General features: G+C 31.6%; 1 protein-coding gene across 1 annotated transcript in view; it reads left to right on the forward strand.

Moving 5' to 3' along the window:
* Smp_147590 (putative rac guanyl-nucleotide exchange factor) overlaps positions 1-21219 on the forward strand; it is a gene marked incomplete at its 3' end in the record, with an annotated part of 52440 nt that extends 31221 nt beyond the window's left edge. The window contains exons 11-21 of the mRNA XM_018795580.1: positions 778-890; positions 2257-2419; positions 3622-3794; positions 5815-6302; positions 8041-8445; positions 9890-10113; positions 13561-14515; positions 16211-16291; positions 18133-18234; positions 18995-19247; positions 21034-21219. Of these exons, the coding sequence (XP_018649879.1) occupies positions 778-890; positions 2257-2419; positions 3622-3794; positions 5815-6302; positions 8041-8445; positions 9890-10113; positions 13561-14515; positions 16211-16291; positions 18133-18234; positions 18995-19247; positions 21034-21219 (3143 nt within the window). The remainder of the gene's footprint in view (positions 1-777; positions 891-2256; positions 2420-3621; positions 3795-5814; positions 6303-8040; positions 8446-9889; positions 10114-13560; positions 14516-16210; positions 16292-18132; positions 18235-18994; positions 19248-21033) is intronic.
* Between the last annotated feature and the right edge of the window lie 893 nt (positions 21220-22112).

Genomic DNA, 22112 nt, shown 5'->3' on the forward strand with positions numbered 1-22112 from the left:
TACAGTGTCACTGCTTCATAATAAATCTGTTAAATATCTAACATTTAAGATAAATAAGTGGTTTATTGAGGTCATCTCAACTTTTATTTTGGTATATGCTGCTGAATCGTTCACATACTTCTCATACTCATTGTTTAGTGACAAATGGAAACGAGTAGAGCACTGCATTAACGGTTAAGTGGTTCAACCTTTCGCCACTAATTAACAGGTTTGAAGCCCTTTCTACCTCCGTTTTGAGGAACTTGGTGGTTTCATCCGCCCTTATACTTGATTTGAAGCCAAGTATACGAATCTATTACTCGCTATTGGTTAATAATAAGTGAAAAGGAGATAGAACAAACCCAAAACTAAGATATGATACTTATTCCAAAATGCTGTTTACCTTTGATGTGAATCATACAGAAAACTGTCTACCTCTTGAATGTATCAGCTATATATCAATGATAATAATTGGTGTTTGCATATGTCATCTACCGCTGATTGTTTCTGATATGATTAGTCTATATTTATTCTTACTGGTCTTCTGATTGTAAATGTAATGAGAATATTTAATTTCAACTTTGTTTCAAAAGTCTCCCATATTCATTTATCTATCATCTATCTATTCATCTATCTAAATAATAATACATTAATCTCATCTGGGATTCTTCATATGGCAACCGTACCTTGTTTTGTATAGTTTGGTTTTGTATTGAAGTTTATCGAAGTTGTTCATGATATTATTTAAAACACGACTGTATACTTTTATTATATATTTCTATCATTATTGATGAATAGATTCATTATCGGAACTTGAGAGTGTATATATTGAATTGATGCAACATTACAATAAGATTAAACAGCTTCCAATGACTGCCTTTCGAGCTGAACAATTGTACAATTTGATGAAGGTAAGATAATTTAATAATTATTATTCATAACCTTCACATTTTAATTCCATGTTTGTATGGTCAGTAATAATGATAATAAAAGCAATAATAGTAATAATAACAATAATAATAATAATAATAATCAGTTTGGGGATTTATGGAGACTGTAGTTTTTTCAAAATTGAATTCACGAGTCAATCTAAGTTAGACTGAGAAGTCCCATACTGGGACGAATTGGCCGTCCATTGTTCCAGGTTTTCAGTGGTAGTCTAGCTTAGATCAACTAGTAAATTCAACTGTTAAAATTAATAATATTACTTTTATTTAGCTATTTATTCCCCGGTATCATATATTCGAAGCTTCTTTATTATTAGTTGGGGAGTAATCCTACTATTGACGTTTATTGATTTAGTCCGATTTTTTTCATCTAATGGGTTTTACAAATCATAGATTCGAATTATAGCGTTCCTATAACCTTTCCTGAGGCTTGCATATCAAAGAGATTGTCTTCGCTTGGGTATGAATTCAAAACAACTTATCATCTTTACTCATTAAGAGTTAAAATTCGGTGACTTAAGCATTTTACACTACTCAGCGATTAAGCCGGTTATGAAAGCTCTTTTTTATCAGAAAAGTTTAAAATCAAAACTTCAAGTCCTGATATCCTTAAAAAAACCTACCTAGGCTATATGGGATTGCACCAATTAGATTACAAACAAAAGGTGTTGCCATACTGTGGCTATTTCAGTGTAGAAAATGAAATAAGAATCACGCCTTATCAATCAGATCGATCATTTTGTTTAGTTTTCTACACAGATGTGACGTCACAGAAGCTTTTTTTCCGTATTAGTGATGAAATATTATAATGAATTCATTTTACTGGTCATATTCTGCAAGTTTCAAAAGTGAAGTATTCACTTACCGTGAACATAAATTGTTTTTTCCATATTCCACACTACATCATTTAAAATAAAATTCTTCATCCAACAATTGTATTTGAACAAATGGTTAATTATCAGAATGGGAATCTGTAGAGATTTTAGTAATTTTAATGATCGACTTATGGGTCAATCTAAGCCAGACCGCCATTAAAAGCCTGGAAGCACTGAACGACCCGTTTCGTTTTAGTATGGGACTCCTCAGCGATGCACATTCACGATCCTTCACGAAAGGGATTCAAAACCAGAACCATCGGTCTCGCGCGCGAACTCTTAACCTCTAGACCACTTAGCCGGTATTCAATGGTGTTCAGTGCTTCCAGATTTTCAACGGTGGTCTAGCATACGAAAAACGTTTGAACTCCATCTTTACTATTTTGTAGGTTCCAGTATGTTCATCATATCATATTCAAATATGTTATATGCTAAATTTTTATTCCTTATTTTAGCGTTTATATGATTTGGCGTTAACTGCTTATAATCGTTCCAGTATTATTGCCTCACCGGATGAATTAGAACGTATTTTCCAATTAGATGGGGATACCAGAAAATTAAGTGAAAATTTAGAACGTGCTATTGCTTTACAAGAACAATTATCAAACTATCAGAATTGTAAGCATTAAAAAAGAAATAATGTGTAATTTTCATCTCTTCCCGTCTCTCAAGTCCTCTCATTTATTAATAATAATAATAGTGTATAATATGTAAAACGTGTTAGATTTCGTTTCGTAGGTGATAGTATGAACGAGATGCCTACTTCATTATGGTGGGTGCGAATCTAATGAGATGATTATGTGTTATTGAATAGTTTATAACTTATTGACACGTTTTCAATTCTATTCATCTGTCATCATAATAAAAATGTAATGGTTGATTATTTACAAAGAACCTTTTTTGTCTGAGTAATATACATTACTCAAGACAGTCGAACACTGTTCTCAAATTCTCTGAAGCCATAACTACCAAACAACTAGAGCCTGACTTATGTATCCAAAAGGACACAGTTGTGAATCTGTCTTTACTACGGTGATTTCATCGCCATTTTATCACATCATTATTTTGCGATTTTCTTCCCTTTCCCTCTTTTAATTACATCACTTTTTTCGAATCCGTAACCTTATTATTTATTTTTTAACTGACTGATCTCAATTCATGTTATTCTTGATCCTTATTAACTTACGTTCAACTACTTTATTATATAATCAATTAGTTACTTGTTACTATAGCTGATGCTCCAGAATCTTCTCTCACATATTACATTTATATACAACACTCATTACATTTTTCCAATCTCACTACTCCATCACAATCATAGATATCCATTTTACTGCTACGAGTATGTAAACTTTACAATAATTTTGATTTTAAATACTACAGATTGTAAGCAGCTGATGAGAACCTAACGAAATAAAATAGATTTATGTTACTGTGCTCAATTCTTTGTTCTAGTTTTATTCAAGATAATAAAGGGAATTAAATGTATGAAATTACTTAAGATATTTGTATTTATGGCTGATAGTTGACCATAGACTGCAGTGTACTATGTAAGGTTAAAAAATGAAGTATTCATTTGAAAAAAAGATAGGGAATTTCATTAAGATGGAAGTTTGACAAGCTGAGTGAAAATAATTCAAATGTATGGTTAATAAATGGGATTTTATGGAGTCATGTTTCTTTTTTCCTAACGTCACTTAATAAGATTCAAACCATTTATTACAAGTCTTCGTTGTTTGTAGTGATTTTTTGGAAGTTATTTCATTATGTTTTTAAACCTGTGATAAATATCTTCTTTTCATTTCTATCTTTATTTGTAGTTCATAGTTCTGAATCGAATACTTCATCACCACACAAAGAGGTTGTTCCACGGACGAGTGAAATAAACGATAAGAAATCTAATCTGCCTAAAGATAAGAGTACGACTAAATTATCATCATCTGTTTCATTATCGTCGTGTTCCAGAAGATGTGATGCACAAAATAATAAAAAGGTAGGATTATTTGTCTCTTGATATAACTGTCTGCTGAAATAATTTTGTTATAAAGTAGTAGTAGTAGTAGTATTGGTATCAGGCATAATAATCTTGTATAAAATACGTTATTTCTATCGGTGACTTAGTGATTGAAGCACTCTGTTTAAAAAAAGATGATGTCACACATTCGAATTTCACTCCCTTGGTTTCACAAAATTCTCACCGAAAATCGAGTCCATAAACATGTCGCCTGACCAGTAAGTTTCATTAATATGTTATGTCAGTTATATTTACTGTATCTGTAGACGTGCGATGCAAACATTGACCATCTGTATTAATTTACCACTTTGGACTCCTTGTTGATGGAGTATGTTTTCATAACTGCGAAATAATATGATTACCCTTAACCTACCCTGATAATACTGATTTATTATTCAGAGTGGTTATCACATTGTTTTTGTGTACTATATATATGTATTTGATCTCGAGAAACATAATTTAGGTTGAAGTATTCCTAATAATTTTTACTTACGGTGCTACATGAAATTAAATATGCATTCTAAAATTTCATAATATTACATTTCCTACATGCAATATGTTTATTGCCATAAAAATGCAAATCCGAGTGTGATTTAATAATGCATAAAAAGTACCTTGGTAATCACCTTAGTTTATATGAATCACCTTTGAATTTCATAATATTTAGTTAAATCGTCATACTTATGTTCAATTCTGTATTAGAGTGTGTCATGTTTCGTGTTTTTTTTAAAATATCTTCCTGTGTATCTACTATCTCTGTTAATTCTTTTGTGGATAAAAAGTACGGCCCACATTTTTGTTGTCAATATGACGATAAAAGTTTCGTGATGTAATCCTAATGCATGTAAATTTGTTACATCATGCTTTTATGTAGTAATTCTGTTGGAAATATTCATCATTCTATGACAACATATATTGGTTTGACAGTAATTCTCCTACGACTAGATTCAATGATTTTAGGAACAGCAGCTGTTTCTTTGCTTCCTAATTATCAGTGGGTTTTTTTTCGTTGAAATCATAGTTAAATGTTTAAAGCAACTTTTAACGTATTAAGTAATGACCTTTCAATAAATTTCTAGCAATAAATCAGAATAGCTTTTATCGCAAGAATTTGTGTTCCGAGTTCAAAAGTAATCTGGAAGTGTTAACTATCTTAAATCAATAAATGCAGTGGTATAGTTTGCGTAAATTGTACTACCATCATAACTGTGTATATTTCTAGGTACCAAAACTTGGTTGATACATTTTTCGAATTAGATATGAAATTATTACACCAAATAAAAATTGGAGGGGGGCGCAGAATTAGATTTGATCAGTACTGTTCTGCATTATTTGTTTTTGTTGTCCGGAAAAAAGTCAGCTAAATGTTGCACAGTAATTTTTTATGCTCATAATCTAACAGGTAATTTAATTTGTCTTAGTATCAAAGTCCTAGCCTCAAATTCTCAGTGATGCTTATTGCTATATCCGGACGAGAATAAATGAGTGGTAACCTTTAGGAATTATATATGTATTAATGTTATATGTAAATTCTTATTGTATATCTATTAAGTAACTATATTATATGTATATTTTTATTTATTTATTTATTTATTTATTTATTCATACACATAAATATTGGTACAAGGGGGTACCAGATACATATGCGCCGCACAAATCTCATTCGATTTGTGTGAGGGCTGTGATACTGCTCCGGTGCCCAAACTGAAGCTTTTATTTGACCTTTTGACTGTGATTGGCATTCTGGACTTAACAGGCAGGGTCAGACGGAAAAAGGGCCAATCGGAACTCTAGACCGCTCGTACTGGTGTATGCATCGTTAGGTTGTTCGTATATGTCAGCGTATCTAAATTGGCAATCGTATTTCTCAATAGTCGAACAGCTAAGGACATAGCACTTGTGATATTGCACACAATAGACTAAGTAACGTTTTAACAATACACCTACATTGACCTCAATAATCATAATTTTGATTAATTTTTGTGTACTTTTCTTCTAGAATTCCACTCATTCACAATCATTCACTTCACCTGACTCATCATCCAATCAGGATAGTGGTCTTTCAACACCACCTGAAAGCTCTGATGGTATGAAACATGATGAAATAGATCATCATAATCATCATTACCAACAAAATGAATCTAACCAATTACCTAACCATTATCAGAATTGTTATCCATCTTCTTATCAAACTTTAAAGCATAAAACACCACCTATTAATAGTAATTCACAAATAGATCATTCATTTGATACACCAAAATACGACCATTCTGATAGTGGTTTAACAAGAACACATCCTCAAACAATTCAACCTATACAACCTATTAATTGTGACAATAGAAAATCACCTATTAACACATCTTCAGTTGAATTAAATCATCCAGTCTTTAATAATAATAATGATAAACAAGATAAAAGGATAATAATGGAAAAGAAATCACCTGTTTCATATTCTTCAACATTATCATCCAGTCCAAGTACTAAACAGTAAGTTAATAAAACTTTGCTACCTAGTTTCAGGTTGTTTTTTATCTGTATTTGAATAAATTTGAATTTTGTCTCAATCAAAATGCTCTCCATAGTAACAGTTCATTTACTACTGTATGTTATTGTGAATTTATATACATCCAACCACACAAAATCCTTCCAATTCTTTTATTTTTATGTCGAGTTCTTTTTTTCAATCGAACTGTTTCTGTATATCATTTGTACAACAGTTAACTTATTGTGGTATTCGTTTGTAGTTATTAAATGGTAAATATAAAATGGTAACTTTTGTTATGAAAAATAACTTTTAGATCAGTTATTATAATTCTTATTGGATCGGTTTTTCAATGATCCTGAGATTTAGTGTTCTATGGTATTGATCAATTCTAGAAATATGTAAACAGTTATGGTAATAAAATTATCAAATCAATTTTTTTTTTACAATGCGTTCAAAGTAACAAAAATAATGTTCTTTTTGGGAAAGTCTTCCATGATCGGTTCAAACGGTTAATGATAATAAATGTATCATGTTAATTAGAATTTAAATATGAGCGTAACATGTTTAGATACCTGATTGTCGTCTAGTGGTATGAATGGGGTTGTCTTTTTATGGTCTTCCATGCGGTGAAAGGACATTTCTCGAGATCAGAAGTGCTATTGACGATTTGAGAGTACGAATGTAATACCCAAGGGATAACTGCTTCAAATTGCTGACATACGACATTTTATGAGTAGTTATAGATAGGTGAGCTCCATACTTTTAAGGTTTTTTTGCCAACTATGAGAATCCATGTGCTATTTTCGTGGTTAATGTTTTCCAATTCCATTCTACCATTATGAAAAGGCAATGAGCTCCAGTTTTTATTTATTTTATTTGAACACAAATATTGGTACCAAGGGGCACCAGGGCGGGCCCACCCCACTCTCGGTCGTACCAGAGCCTTTGAGGGCAATGAGCTCCAGATCTTGGTACGTATCAAAAACTTTACTGCTATGACACTCCTGTACAGTTGATATTACAACTTCGACTTCGGGCCATATTTGTGCCACTTTTATTTGTATGGTTCTCCAACAAACCTGAAGGAACAGATTTTCTAGCCAACTGTACTAAACCACCACAACATGGAAGCTACGATTGGGTATATACGTATCAAGGACAGTGTTGTTTTATTGACACCTATTAAAAATAATCTACGACCATAGTAAATTCTACTTTTTATCGGTTTACTACCATGACTTCCAAGGTTATTGACAATTCTTGTTATTTTATATACTTGTATCAAAACAGGTTAATCAACTATCTGTAATGAATTAAGAAAGTGTTCATACAAACTCTATAGATTAAGACATGAAGTTTATGTTTCAGTCGACTTTTAACTTTGTAATTTAGGTGATCGAATTAATAGATTGATGTTTCCATGTGACGTAAAATGTTGTTTAAAAACTGTATTTATTTTTATAAAGTTTTATACATTCGTCTTTAAATCAAACTATTTATATTAAGGCTACACTGTTGTCTGAACTATTATAGATGGGGTACAGTTAAAAGCTGTGAATTACTTACACGACTCAAGAAATTCATGTAAATTAAGGCTTTGTTATCTTGAGGTGATTTCTTTAAGAGTTACTCTTATCAGTTTTGAAATTATTACCACCTATTAGTGGGATCAAAATTATATTATCATTACAGTTTAGTATTTTGTTTAATACAGTTTGCTTTTTCCATCATTATTGTTAGACGAATAAATGATCTTGAGAATGGTGTACGTTTATTGAAGGAGAATCTTGAAAACCTTTGTTTAAAAGCGAAAAATGGTGCACAAAATGGTAATGTGGAAAATGGAAAATCAATTTTTAATCAAAAATCTTGTCAATTTGTTTCACCTACATTTTGTTCGCGTAATAATCTTCCGTCACCAGGTGTAAAGAATTCAGATAGTTCTGCATTTCCGCATCTTATCAATAGTGGTCCTCCTTTGAACATCAATAATAAAAGTGTTGGTGTTTATGCATTATCTGAACTACCGAACACATCATCATTATCCATGCAAGGTGTTTACGAAAAGAACCTCGTTGAGAATTCGAATAGCAGAAGAACAATAGTTCCACCTGGTCGAGTGTATCATAGAACAGTAGATCGAAGGTTCGTCAAAAGACAATTATTATTTCTATTATAACATACGATTTATTCATATCGCATATTTTTTGTCGTTCTTAGTCCCTGAATTTTTGTAATGAACTAGTATAGTTGTAAGTTATTAACTAATGCTCTCGGTTGATTTTCTCTTTCTCCCTCTCTCTGTGATTTTGCTGATTTATGCTGTTGCATATTTGACTGCCACGTTTTCACGCCAGATTCTATGTTGTCTATATATAATTGACTTAACTAAGCTGATAATTTACCTAATTTATATATTATGCTCTGCTATTTACAATCATTACTTGCATATGATTCTTGAAAATTTTTAATGTTTTGTAGCTTACCAAGTTGGTCAACTCGTCACATTAATATCTTATTAGATTTACCTGATTTTCGTTTAATAATTGTTTGGTGTACTTCTATGGTTTGTTTGAAATTCTATTAAGTTTTGAATTCACTTAGTATTGTTTGTTTGAATCTTCCCATTGATGTTTTAGGACTGCAATTAATCAGTCTCTTATTGGCATATGTGGATACTGTGCGTATTGCCTCGATATAGCCTTAATTCACAAGCATTATAAGCAAAGATGGATTCCACTACTAGCCACTGTCCATATTTGCTTATAAGTCTATGAAGTTTTGTTTGTAAAACTCGATTATTCCTAATACATAAATTACAATCTACACTAAGATTGGTATTTTAACGTTATCATTGTTTAAGCATAATGAAATTTGATAAATAAGGAAATAGTTTAATCGATAAATATTGAGTGCGAAAACGTTTGCTACTTTCTGCCCATAGATATCAAGGCCTATTTTCAATAGATTAGTTAATACCACGGTTGAGTATTCATGATGTGAAACGGAGTTTTTTAATGCTGGCATCTGCCAGTCCATCATAACTCCGTAGTTTAGGTATGAGAAATAGTCCAGGTCAGTGACTTGAAAAGTTATCAAACGTGACTCAAAACAGAAGCCAGTGATTATCCTTCTTCAATTTTCTTTTACGTTCTTCATTAAGATAAGATGCTTTTTTTTTAACTTCAAAGGGTTTTTCTTGATATTATTTTTACCGAACTGTATCTACTATTATATACTACTTGTTTGCGCTTTCTTTTTCATTTCTCTTCTTTTCCCTTCTTTATTTCTTTCTAATGTTTTCTTTATTTGGTGTATACTATTTTTGATGACCATTTGTACTGGATTTTATGTGAATTAAATACTTGAGTGATTGGTCTGTGGAATTTCATGAGTATGTTTTCTTTCTATTGTGATTAGATAGAGATCAAATCGTTACTGGTATTTTATTATCCTGGGATGTGGGACATGATTAACCTACTTTATATCGCGTTCTGCGTCGTTTCTTTGCCTTAGTAATATTTCTATTGTAACGATCTTGTATTATGTGCGATAATTCTCTATATATTTTATGCATTCTATTTTTTAGGTTAGTAGTACGTGGTCAGGAAAATGATTGCGATTATTCATCTATTAAACCTCAAACCAACAATAAAGGATATGTGAAATCAAAGTCGAATCGACCTAGCATACGTACTTTGTCTAATAATAATTCACGTCAAATTTCACATCATACTGGCAATTCCAGAGATTTCAGTTGTTCTAGAATAGTTAATTCTTCACGATCCAACAACAATACAACTCATTATTCAAGTATGTTTAATATTAATAAATTTTTTCTCTTATATTTCTTGCTTATACTAACCATATGTTATTCTTTTCATTAGGTTTAAGTATGTTTATCTGATATAGGTTATGCAGTTGATCTTGTGAATTTCTTACCTTTTAGTGTAATTTTAACTGTGATAGCAAATTACACTTAAAATGACTGTAATTTTCAAAATCAGTGATATGATTCCTTCTTTTGAGAAAGTCCTATATCGTCTAAAAAATGTGAGATAGACCTAGTTTAAAGATGCTTAGAATAATAGAATGAATCATTGTCATTGGAGAAAAGATGTTATAACACAATAACATTGTTGGAGTGATCTAGAAAACTTCTCACAAAAGACAAGAAAGGCTCAGGAAACACCAACAATCATTCTATACAATCAGCGTTCACTAGAAGTTTTATCAGAAACATCACGAAAGTGAAAGGTCACATGTAAAGTTTCTGATTGATGGATTACTATACTGCTACTATGTTAAGTAGCATTCCAAAATTTTCGGGCAAACCCAAGGACTTTTAAAATACTATAAAAACTTTATATTTTCTGTACAGGAATGAACCTTTGGAGTAAAGTGCTTCTCGTATATTTTGCGCCTTTTCTCCCGTGTTCAAGTCGCTGTATAGATTTAGCTTGGCGGTCACGAGAATAGCTTAAAAACCGAGTATAGCGTTCAATTAGAAAGACTTGCCAAACATTTACAGCACTCATTCCCATACGTTCTGTTTTTCCTAACTCATCATCTTTTCTTGTGGTTGTTCCTGTTACTTTAAACACGAAATATTACTTCTGGACTGGTGTGCATCAGCACATTAACTACTAGTGGAGAGTGAAGTATTTAAGTGCTTTGGTTACTTCACTTATCTTAGAATTGTGATTAGCCCTGACTTGTTGGTGTCTAATATAACCTTGACACAAATTCAAAAAGCTTGGTTGGCGTTTCCCAATTTGTATCACATGTGCTGAAGGCCGGATATTTGACCACTAACCAAAGGGCGCATATACTGTGAGACCTTTTTCGCTGTTCTACTTCGTGGTTGTGAAACATGGTAATTGGAAGTACATGACACGCGTAAGCTCCAGGTTTTTGATCATGGAAGTTTTTCAAGCATTACTCTCGTTTAGCGGATTGGTCGAGTTAACAATGTTGAACTTAGACGTAGAAAGCTTATGAATGAATCTTCACTGACTGAGGTGGCTAGGATATGTTTTAAGTATGACTTGTCAGCTCCTACCTCGATGACCGATTCTTTCTAGCGCAGGAATAGTTTGGAAGAAGTCTAGGTGTTATGAAATCAAGATTTGAATCTAGTCCATGAAGTGACTGTCTGTATGTCTGACCGACGTAGATAGGTGGAGGCTTGCTGGTTAGAGTATGAGTGGTAATTGTGATAAGACGTCGAAGACTTAAGGTAACATGATCCAGAATCGGTCATTATGGTGCACGTATATTCACTCTGTATCGTCTCCTCGATCTCAAAGTCCAGTATCCTTCAATACATATTCTTCTATTTTGTTTTCTTAAACCACATTCACAAAGCTTAGTCTTTTTTATCATTGCTACTACACAATTTTGATCTCTTTTTCAATTTTTATTTCTTCATCCTATTATATTGTATGGCAAGGTGGTTCAACGCAAAGCTATATCAGTGTCTGTGTTGATGATGTCTGATTTTCTAATACCTGTTTTATCCTTTACCGTTTTTGTTTTATCTATTTAAAAATTAATTTAAACTACCTATTTTTCTTTGGTTCAGTTTTTTTTTTGCATAAATATAGTGGTTTATAGTGCGTATATCTTATAGGCTTTAGTTATCCTAGTCAACACAAGTTCACAATCGATTAATGATCAAGTGGTAATTGATGTCATATTTGTATAACCTTGTATAGGCCTGATCGAATTCCATTGATGAAAGTGCTATGTGGCTGCTAATTTAAGTGATTTGACAACCCATACACTATGTTGAGGTGTGGGGTAGTTGTATTTGTGGTCGTAAAAGCTTCATGGGAACCTCTCGTACTACAAAACTAAGGGATACGGGATCGAGTCCACCAAGGAGAATTAGTTCCCTCACAACTACAGGTACATAGAATTTCCTGTAGGTTGACTCCAATCATCTAACATCAATATAAGTCCCTGAAAAGTACTGTTCTACCTTGAAATGTGTTACTTTGCAGTGGTTTTGTCAACCTACCGGTAACGATTGATGGTTAAATTAAAATTTTACAAATCTTTTAAACTGAATTATAATACAAAATAATTACAGAATAAAATTAAATCTTCAGTAATAATACTATGATATTTCTGAAATATATTTTTTGTCAGCATGCGTTAACCTTGAAACTAGAAAAGTTGACTGTACTTTTTCTTCTAAACCAACACTTTCATTTTATAAAGTTTTGTTTATGCGGTAAGTGCTTTGTTGTAGGTAAATTGCTTCTTTTTTTATATCTCCTGTGGTTTTTTGTTTGCTATCGTCCAATTATTAATATCAAAGGTTTATCAGAATATATTCGTTTTTTAATGCAGAAATATTCATATGAGTAATCTAAATCAACTGAAATCGTTTTATTTGGTAGGATATTGTATTTTTTGATTAAAAGACACTGCAACGATGTGTAGATAGGTAGTTTGTAATCAGTTAATGTTTCAGGGTTAACAATATACTGATAATATGATGATAGGAAATTGTACGCTTTGTTTTTCTTTTCCAAGAAGGTTTTTCGTCATTCATCATGAGGTTGAATATATAGCCTTATAGGAATCGCTTTGACTTTCTGATTTGCAAACTGTTACCATTAATGACATCATTGTTTTATTGCTGTCGTATGAGTAGAATGCCTATTCTAATATTTTTAGTGTACTTTTTTCTGTATCCCTTCTAACATGATCAACCATAAAAATTAAATGGTGAAATATCCGTTGGTTGTTTTATATTCACCTTTTTTTTCTTACGAGTCAATCGTAACTAGTAATTATCAACTTCCTGTAGAAGGTAATTACAAATTATAGTCTTTGTGTAACTTCAGCTTAAACAATCGCCTTTTTTCTATTTATGTTTTGAAATGATATACTTTTACATTAAACGCGATGTTCTATTAAATGGGGTTCAATTAGATATAGTTCGAATTAACTCCAAATGTTTTGATACTGTTAACCACTAAATTGCTCTTCCTTGGACACTAATTTTTTATTTTGACTAATACGTAAGCCATAAATGATGTTTATATAGTAATATTTAGTTTGACTTAATTTTCTTTAGTAACTGAAGATATAACAAACTTTTTGTAACAATATTTTATTTGAATTTCCTGATATAATCCATTTCCTTCTTAAGTGTTTGTTGAGAAAACTACTGTTCCACGTTCGTTCATATTTTAATCACTGATTATCTGGTTTATTTTTTGGTTTTTTTTGTCTCTTGTTTGTCAGGTAACGGCTTAAATCGTTCAATTAAATATTATTCTACTTATCAATTAAATGGACCACATCAATCTGATTCCAGTAGCAGTAGTGGTAATAGTTGTACATCATCAGTTAGTAGTGAATACTCTACAGAAGATTCACCTACTATTGCTTCACATATTTCATCAAGTTTATCTTCCAGTTCTATTGATGATAATTTCAATTTAAATAATTCTTCAAGATACAAACTAAACAGTAAATTATCAATGCCTGAATCTAATTGGCAACGTAATGCATTACCGAATTCGTCTGTTTCGAAATCAAATATACATGATGAACAGTCGAAATCACATAGAAAATATCATCGGTCAACAAGTCTTTGTAAACCATCGGATTCTTCTCGTACGCCACTACGATCTGTAACAAACATTCATGACAATTACGGCTCTTTGAATCGTTTGAATTCTGTCTCTTTTAAGAAATCTGCATCAAGTAGTCCTTCGAAGTCTAAATTTGTACATAATCTAAAAAATACATTCGGTGGTTCAGTACCCGTTGTAGCCAATCTGGACACATCGTACGAGCCTACTCATCTCCAACCAGGAAAACAGCAATCTTTACGTGTATATACTGCCTTTGATAGTATTCAAAGAAGACCTCAAGTTCCATTTCAACCATCTTTATATTTCTACCCTTCGACAGAACGAATTCTCTACTCTCATCCTGCTCAAATACCATCTGTACACTTTCTTAGTGATCACCATGAAGGTGTTTTGTTTTCACCACGAATCCCTTCTAGTTTAAATCATACCTCTGCTTCTCGTCTGAAGACAACATTATGCGGTGCTTGTGGTGGAAGTGGTCAAGTATTAGATAATTCCAGTGATGGGAATCCTCTTAGTGGTCGTTTAACTGAACCTCCCCTTATCCGCCCAAATATTGGCTTGAACCCGTTATATCGAAAAACTCTATCGTCAGCCAGGTTAGTCTACCACTTTTTTCTAGAATGCCATATATATATATATTGTAATTATTAGTTCATACTGAGAACTCATGTTCACTTAATGGTGTGTTTATCTGGAAGCTTTTGTGATAAAGATAAAGACTGTACGCTTTCAGTGATCCCTATTGTCCACATGTCAGATTCTTTTAATCGATCTCTTCGAATCTTCTGATGTATTTAATTAACCGAAAAATTCACCCAGGATTCAACAAGTTCATATTCTCATTCTACATGTCTTATTTTACTTTAAGGTATATATTCCATAGAAATATTGGTTAGGTGCTCAGTCCCCTGATTCTTTCATTTCTAATCTTCATGTTTCAGATTCTGTTAACTTAAACAATAAAGTGTTATCCTTTGAAAGTATTTTTCGAATCACTTCTCATCCAGTTATTTGAGTGTTTAACGGGGTTAAAAAGGTACCTAACGACACTATCGTGTTATCCTTTATATGAACACGATCTTTTGCATCACATATTTCTGTAGTGTAATACCTACCGTGGTTCGTTTATTTTCAGTAACACAATATACTACTTATCATTGTATTTAGTAGATTGTGTTGTTGACACTGTTTCTTACAACTTATTTCTAATTTGCACTGTTTGCAAGCAATCTTTAAACGGTGTCTTTGTTTTATCTTAACTGTTTTACGCGTGTAAGGTTAGATTTTGTGTTTCTGTGATTTTCAATTATTCTGGCTTTGAACTTAGGCGACGAGAAATACTGTTATATAACAGATAAAGAGTTGACAGAAAAATATTTGAGTAACTCTATGTATTTGATCAGTTAACCCTATGGGATCAAAATGCTTTTGTGTGCAAGAAATAGTCACATTAATACATTAATTATAGGGTTATCTCACCCCGCCCTTTAGACATTGTCTTAGAAAACCAGAAAACTGATGGTCACCTTTAAATCATCTAAATCCAGTCAATCATGATTTAATAGGTTTATGTTTACATTAACAATAGAGAAATATTTTTGTGAAGAGAAAAATGTTTCATTTTGAACTTACTTATATATATATATGCTACTGACAATCATGGGTCCTGGCTAGATAGATGACTTCAAATAGTACAAACACTCCCATATATTTTATTTGGAATATATAATACCTCATAACTTTATACTTGTTAGTTGAGCATCGTTGTTTTGAAGCAGTCTCACATGGAAATATGACCTAAAGTCTTATTTACAAACCTAAACTTTGTTGTCGTGTCGAATTTTTATTATATTCGGTTAATATGCTTTGTAAAAGTTCACAATATACGAAAATAGCCTATGAAGCGTTTAGAATTACTGAAAGCATCCTGATATTCTTCAACAGAGTAAATCAAAGAACTGAGTGTAATTCTTTGTTCTTGCTCTAATAAAGATAAGTAAATGCGTGATACTCTTCAGCTCAGATATATTTTTTTAAAATATCTAATTATTGACAAATTAACCCTGTACTTGAAGTAATAATTCTCTTTTTCCCTATTTCATCTTATGCACTATTTCGTTTTGTGTACTATAATAGACACTTTTAGATAACTTTTTGACATTTAATAATTACACTTTATTATCCGATGAAATTTGTTGTATTCCTAATATGTTGTTTTCGTGTGATAAAACTCCACCTGCTTTTTCTCATGTTACGTCATTAAATTCTAATGTTTATTGTATATAAATTAGAACTAAAGAATCTCGTGCACGTCCTTTAAGAGCTACACACCCTTGTGATGATAACTCTTTTTTACAATCATTACCTTCAAAGTAAGTAGAGTTCTTTGTTTGTTTTTTCTGTTGACTATATGTTGCTTGCCTACTGATCAATGCAAGAAAATTTTCTCTTCTCTTTAATATTTCAACTGTTTTGCTTGTTCATTTGCATGCTTAATGTTTTTCGTCTGTTTTATTCGACCGTTGGAATTAATGTCTTGAATAATAATTGGCTTGCATTTGCTTGCATTATGTTATATGAATAAATCTGTTCTATATTTGTTTCTGCTAATTGTATGTTACATTAATTCTTATGTATATATGTTATGTTTTAACCTAATTTGATGATTACTTGTTTTTCTTTGTATCTTCGTATTTCTAAGCATATGGAGTTAATTACTAGGCTTATTTTCTGTGATAATCCCAATTTAATAATACATCCATGTGTTTTATTCCTATCTGAGTTTCGACACGAAGTATTTATTCGTTTTTTTTGGGGGGGGGCATGAAATTTGTTTTGCCTTGATTACGTATAATTTTATTAGCTCCAAGTGCTCTTTTTCACTTATTTACCTACCTAAAATGATGTAAAGTCTGTTTTCTTGTGGGTTCATGACGCTTTGTGTCTTGATATACTGTCTAACCTGTAGTTTAGAGATTTCTACGGTATTTAGGATGATATTTCTTACGATAAGTATAATTTGTATTTTGAAACTGAATGTTGAATAGAATTACTAGTAGTTAAGCTATATTTGCGTATTACGAATTTTGTTTGAAAAAGAATTTTTCCATAAACGTGGAATGGATAGATTCTGGAATTGGTCAGTTTGCTGCATTTATACGATCGTATGGTTGACTGATTCCAGTGCATGCGTTATTATTTTGATGTTATTTGAAGTTTATGAAGAGTTTAATAAACTATATCGTTTATAGATTATGTAATGCATTGGTCAAGCATTTTGTTTGAAAAACTCATCGAAATAGTTTGTTATCGTAAAAAAATAATGATATATTTGTTTACACTATCGGTCATTAGTTGATAATTAGGAATTGCTGATTGAATTGAATGGTGGATAAAAAAATTGATCTGAATATTTGTTTTTTTTTTGTTGGTGCTATACAGTTCTTAGCAAGATGTGTAACAACATACGCCATTGTACATATTGTTAGACAGATTTGAATATTAATACTCCAAACTTTGAAGATCGTTTTTTTCTATTTCTTGTCGTAGTCTTCGCCTATATTCTGTTTCCACTTTTTTTTCCATGAAGCTAATTTAAAGGAATATCAATAAGAATAAACTCATCAGGATAAAAAAAGAATGTGTTTCCTTAAAAATGTCTAAAGCTAAATTCATTCCATTCTGATAGATGATGATGAATAACTATAAATGCATTGAAGGTAACTTTGGAAATATAAGTATACTTTAGTTTCATTAAAAAAAATCTTTATTCGTAAACCACTCGTTCATTGATGCCACTCAGACCGAGTATTTCTCCACTTGTTATACTACAACTGTCATCAGCTATCTGATGCAACGTAAGGTACTTCATAAAAACTTTCATCTTTACCATTTTTCATACCGATTTCTCGTTAAACATACTTGTGTTTTTTTTCAATCGAATGATTATTTTGCTCGCAATTGATGCATGTTTACAAAAACATTTACCTACATTTTATGTATATTGTTATTTTGAATAGTGTTTTTCAAATCATAAACAAATTTCAGACGATTGAAAATTACCTTCACCCTGATTAAGTAGCTATTTGATTAACTATAACTAACCATCTTTTCCATACTATTTAGCATTCTAATTCATATTGTATCCCGCTGTATTTTTGATTGATTTGGTATTATTGCTTTGTTTGTTTGTTTTTCTTTTTTTTTTAAAAAGCCTGTTTGAAAATGAAAATACTTATAGAAATATCATTTTAAATCCATCTACTTATTATTATGACTATGAACGAACTGATCAATCTGCGAGATTGGGATCACTGTATGTTTTGTTATGTTATTGTTATGATTATCGTTGTTAATATTCAAGTCTTCATAACATAATAATAATAATAAATAAACGATAATAATAAAAGATTAAGTGGATGTTAGGGCAATAAGGCAAAATCACGGAGAGCTAAGATATTCGAGATGATTCAAATCTCCAGTAGACATTTTTAAGCCTTATGATCGAAATCACTTATGTGTTAATTTTAATGATAGACACGAACATGTGGTTTTTGATTCGTCAGTGCATTTGATATTCATTCGTTTGGTTGTTGTTTTGAACTGTCGTACTTTTTCTCGATCTAGTTAGTCGAGTAGTATCACCAATCGTTTTGCAGCAAGTGTAGGTGTAGAATAAAGTTGTATTATATGGTAGACTAGTAACTAACTAGTTGTCGTACAAGGAATTATGGTTTTATTGATACTAAGTACTATTCATCATAGTTTAAACAAATTCGACTATTGAATAAATCATATGAAAATTACTGTGTTGAAATATTCATTTTGTTTTTTTTCTGGTGTTAAACAAATCATCTTTGTATCCTTACTTGCATTGTGTAATTCCTATTTTCTAGTACTATGTATGTTTTAAAAGTAGTCTTCTATGGTTGATATGACTAAATTATATAGTGTATGTTTTATTCTCATCACTCTATAATTGAATTATTAATTATTAACTCATTTTATGTGAAGAAAACTTTCAAAATAACATTTGATGAACTGATCTTGGTTTGTTTTTTTTTGTTGAAAAATAGGTCTCGAGTTAATAAACATTCTCGTTCAAAGCAGATTGATCGTTCACGTCATACACATATTTCACCAAGTCATCCAAAGTATTCATATCATTCGAATAAAAATAGTAACTATAATAATGATAATCATAAATGTAAAATGATGGAGAACAATAGAAATATTGATGTAATGGATTCATCTGAAGATAGTACACCTTCGAATGATAAACATTCAAATCATCATAAACAAGTTTTACTAATGAATAATTCGAATTCTGTAAGTTATTTTAAATATGATACATATTCAATATTAGTTCGCATTATGTGTATGAATGATTTGTTTGTTTGTCTAAATACTCTATAGGCTTTTTAAGTCTAAGACATGAATAATATAGCTCTTGACTTTGTTACATAACTCTTCACCTCTTCCCCCACCGTTTTCTATAGTCCCTAAGTATCATTTAAACAGTTCTGCTAATCTGTTTCTGTAAAATATTATTTAATTGTTTGTAGACTCAAGCCATGAAAGATTAGTTCATTGACAGTAATTTTTTTATTATCTGTCTCATTGTTTTTTCCTGTAAATGGTCGCTCTGTATGTACGATTTGTCGTCTAACACCATAATAGTTTTTTGTGAGATATTTGTTTCATGCTTTAACTTTCGTATTTTCATCTCATTCGTTTGTCATTAGAGTATATACATATATATAGCCTCCAAATGCCCTGGTACGGCCGAGAGTGAAGAGAGTCCGCTCTCCCTCTCGAAATGCTCTCATATGGCCACGCGTATATAGCCTCTGCCAGGGAAGTCCTACTCACTGCCTTCTCTCACAATGGGTGTTATTTACGAAATTGAGAAGATGAAAAGCGAATGTCCGGCGCTTTAACCGGGTTGGTGAACACGGAGGGTCCACCTAGGGGAGTTGGAAAACACTGATTCCAAACCAATGGTGCACATGGGCTTCAGTATCCTGAGGGAACAAATGGCGTATGAATCAATAGTTGGTCACCGGTTACCATGGTACTGTATCTCCTCACAATGCTCCACTGCCTTGTGGATCAGATCTTAAGGTCAAAGGCTATGGGTGTCGCCCCCTAAGAAAACCACCTGGTTCGCTTTGGGCACCTGGGCAGTATCACAGCCCTCACACAAATCAAATGAGATTTGTGTGGCGCATATATATCTGGTGCCTGTTCGTACCAATATTTATGTGTTCAAATATATATATATATATATATATATATATATATATATATATAGACGAAGTTACATAATAGTAGCTGAAGGTGAATACAGTATCATGTACAAAATAAATTGGTTTGAATCTAGCATGTTGTTACTAGGATCATTTCAAGCAGACAGTCACGGACATGTATTCGACGGGGAAAAAATCAAAACATTGGATTTAGGAAATTCTAAGACTAGCAGACAATATGTTAAAACATTGCATTCAGATTAATCGACTGTTAGTAGACGCATTAGCGGTGATCTCTAGTCTATCAACGCAGATGATCAGAAGTCAGCCAAAGAAATTAGTCAACGTAACTACAAAGATCAATGGAGATACCAAGCCTCAAACAAGGTTGTCTGAATTAACTGACCTAACACATGTGGAATAACTACAAAGTTCACTTTTACATAACTTAGGTTCGAATGATCTTTTCTATGATTACAAACTCAACAACACTAAATTCAAGAAGTGATAACCTTGTGAAAGAATCTTGAAATATCGATTTGGTGCTTTGGAAATGAGCTTTTTTTTCTCTTTGTTTAAAAAGTTTGTTCCTTGTTTGAAAAGTAGAATATTTATGAGATTAACTGAACTTCTATGTGGTTTATAAGATTAAGTATTCTTGAAAACTAAACTATTGATTTCATTGTTACAGCAATTAATGTGGACTACTCAGGAACTTTATTTAAATTAAGAATCGATAAAAAATTTCATTTCACTGCATAAACACTTGTTAAAATACTAAGGCATGTTCTGGTGTGTGATAAGTTTTCTTTGGGAAATTACTAATAATTTTTGGGGTTTTTTTTTGTTGAAAAATTTATTTATAGGTGGGGAAATGTGTTTATCAATCGAGGCAAAAGTCAACAGGTTCTCCACCGACATCAACATCATCCACATTATTACCAACTTCATCAGCTCTACAAGAAATTCTTAAAGCAGCTTCATCAACTAGTCGATTAGCACAAAAACTTCGTTGTAGCTTAGAAGATTTATGTAAAGCTGAATCGAAATAGAGCGAATCCTATATATTTCATACTTTCAACTATATTGTGTATAGTTGTGTGTACTTGTATGGGTATTTCCTTCTCATATAGTTTTACTGATTTACTTTCTTCTGTATTTTCACTATATGCATATCCTATCTCATACAGGCCTACCAATTGTATGTAAACGGATATCGTGATAAAGGGTGTTTTCTGTTTGTGTATATGTATACATTTCTGTGATAGGGAATTTATGCGATCTTTTTTTCGGCTTTATCTCCTATCTTTCATATATTTATACTACGTATAATTATTCATATATATGGACTGATTGATTAGGAATAATGTTTCTTATACTGAATATAACTATATTTTTCTTTGTTCTAGTAAAACAAATAACAACTGTATTCTATATGTAGATAACCCTACTAGTAAATAGTGTTTATCCTTTATTTCACTGCTTCATTTTAACCGTCATGTAGTGTTAAACTTACTCATTATTGTTACCTTAATTATATTGGACCCATCTTTATCATATTCTTCTTTTTGTAATGATATTCTTCAATACCTTAAAAATATACTTTCGAAATATTGTCATATTAAAATGAGAAAGTGTATGAATTAACCACAATCAACTTGTTTTTTTTTCTTACACATACATAGAGTACTGCTGTACGTTACTGCTTTCTTGAAACATTACCCCCCTTATATTATGATAATTATTTTATTCATTAAAAAAGTGCATTTGTCCTCATCTTATTATTATTATGAGGACAGAAATAACTTACTGCCTCTCTGTTTTTTTTTTTAAAAAAATAGATTCATTAATCATTTCTCAATTGAACAGTATTACAAATATTCTGTCTTTGAAGACGGTTTTCTATGAGATTTCCTTTCTTGTAGAATTAGTTATCCATTCATCT

This window comes from Schistosoma mansoni, chromosome 2, assembly GCF_000237925.1.
Source record: "Schistosoma mansoni strain Puerto Rico chromosome 2, complete genome".
NCBI classification, from domain to species: domain Eukaryota; kingdom Metazoa; phylum Platyhelminthes; class Trematoda; order Strigeidida; family Schistosomatidae; genus Schistosoma; species Schistosoma mansoni.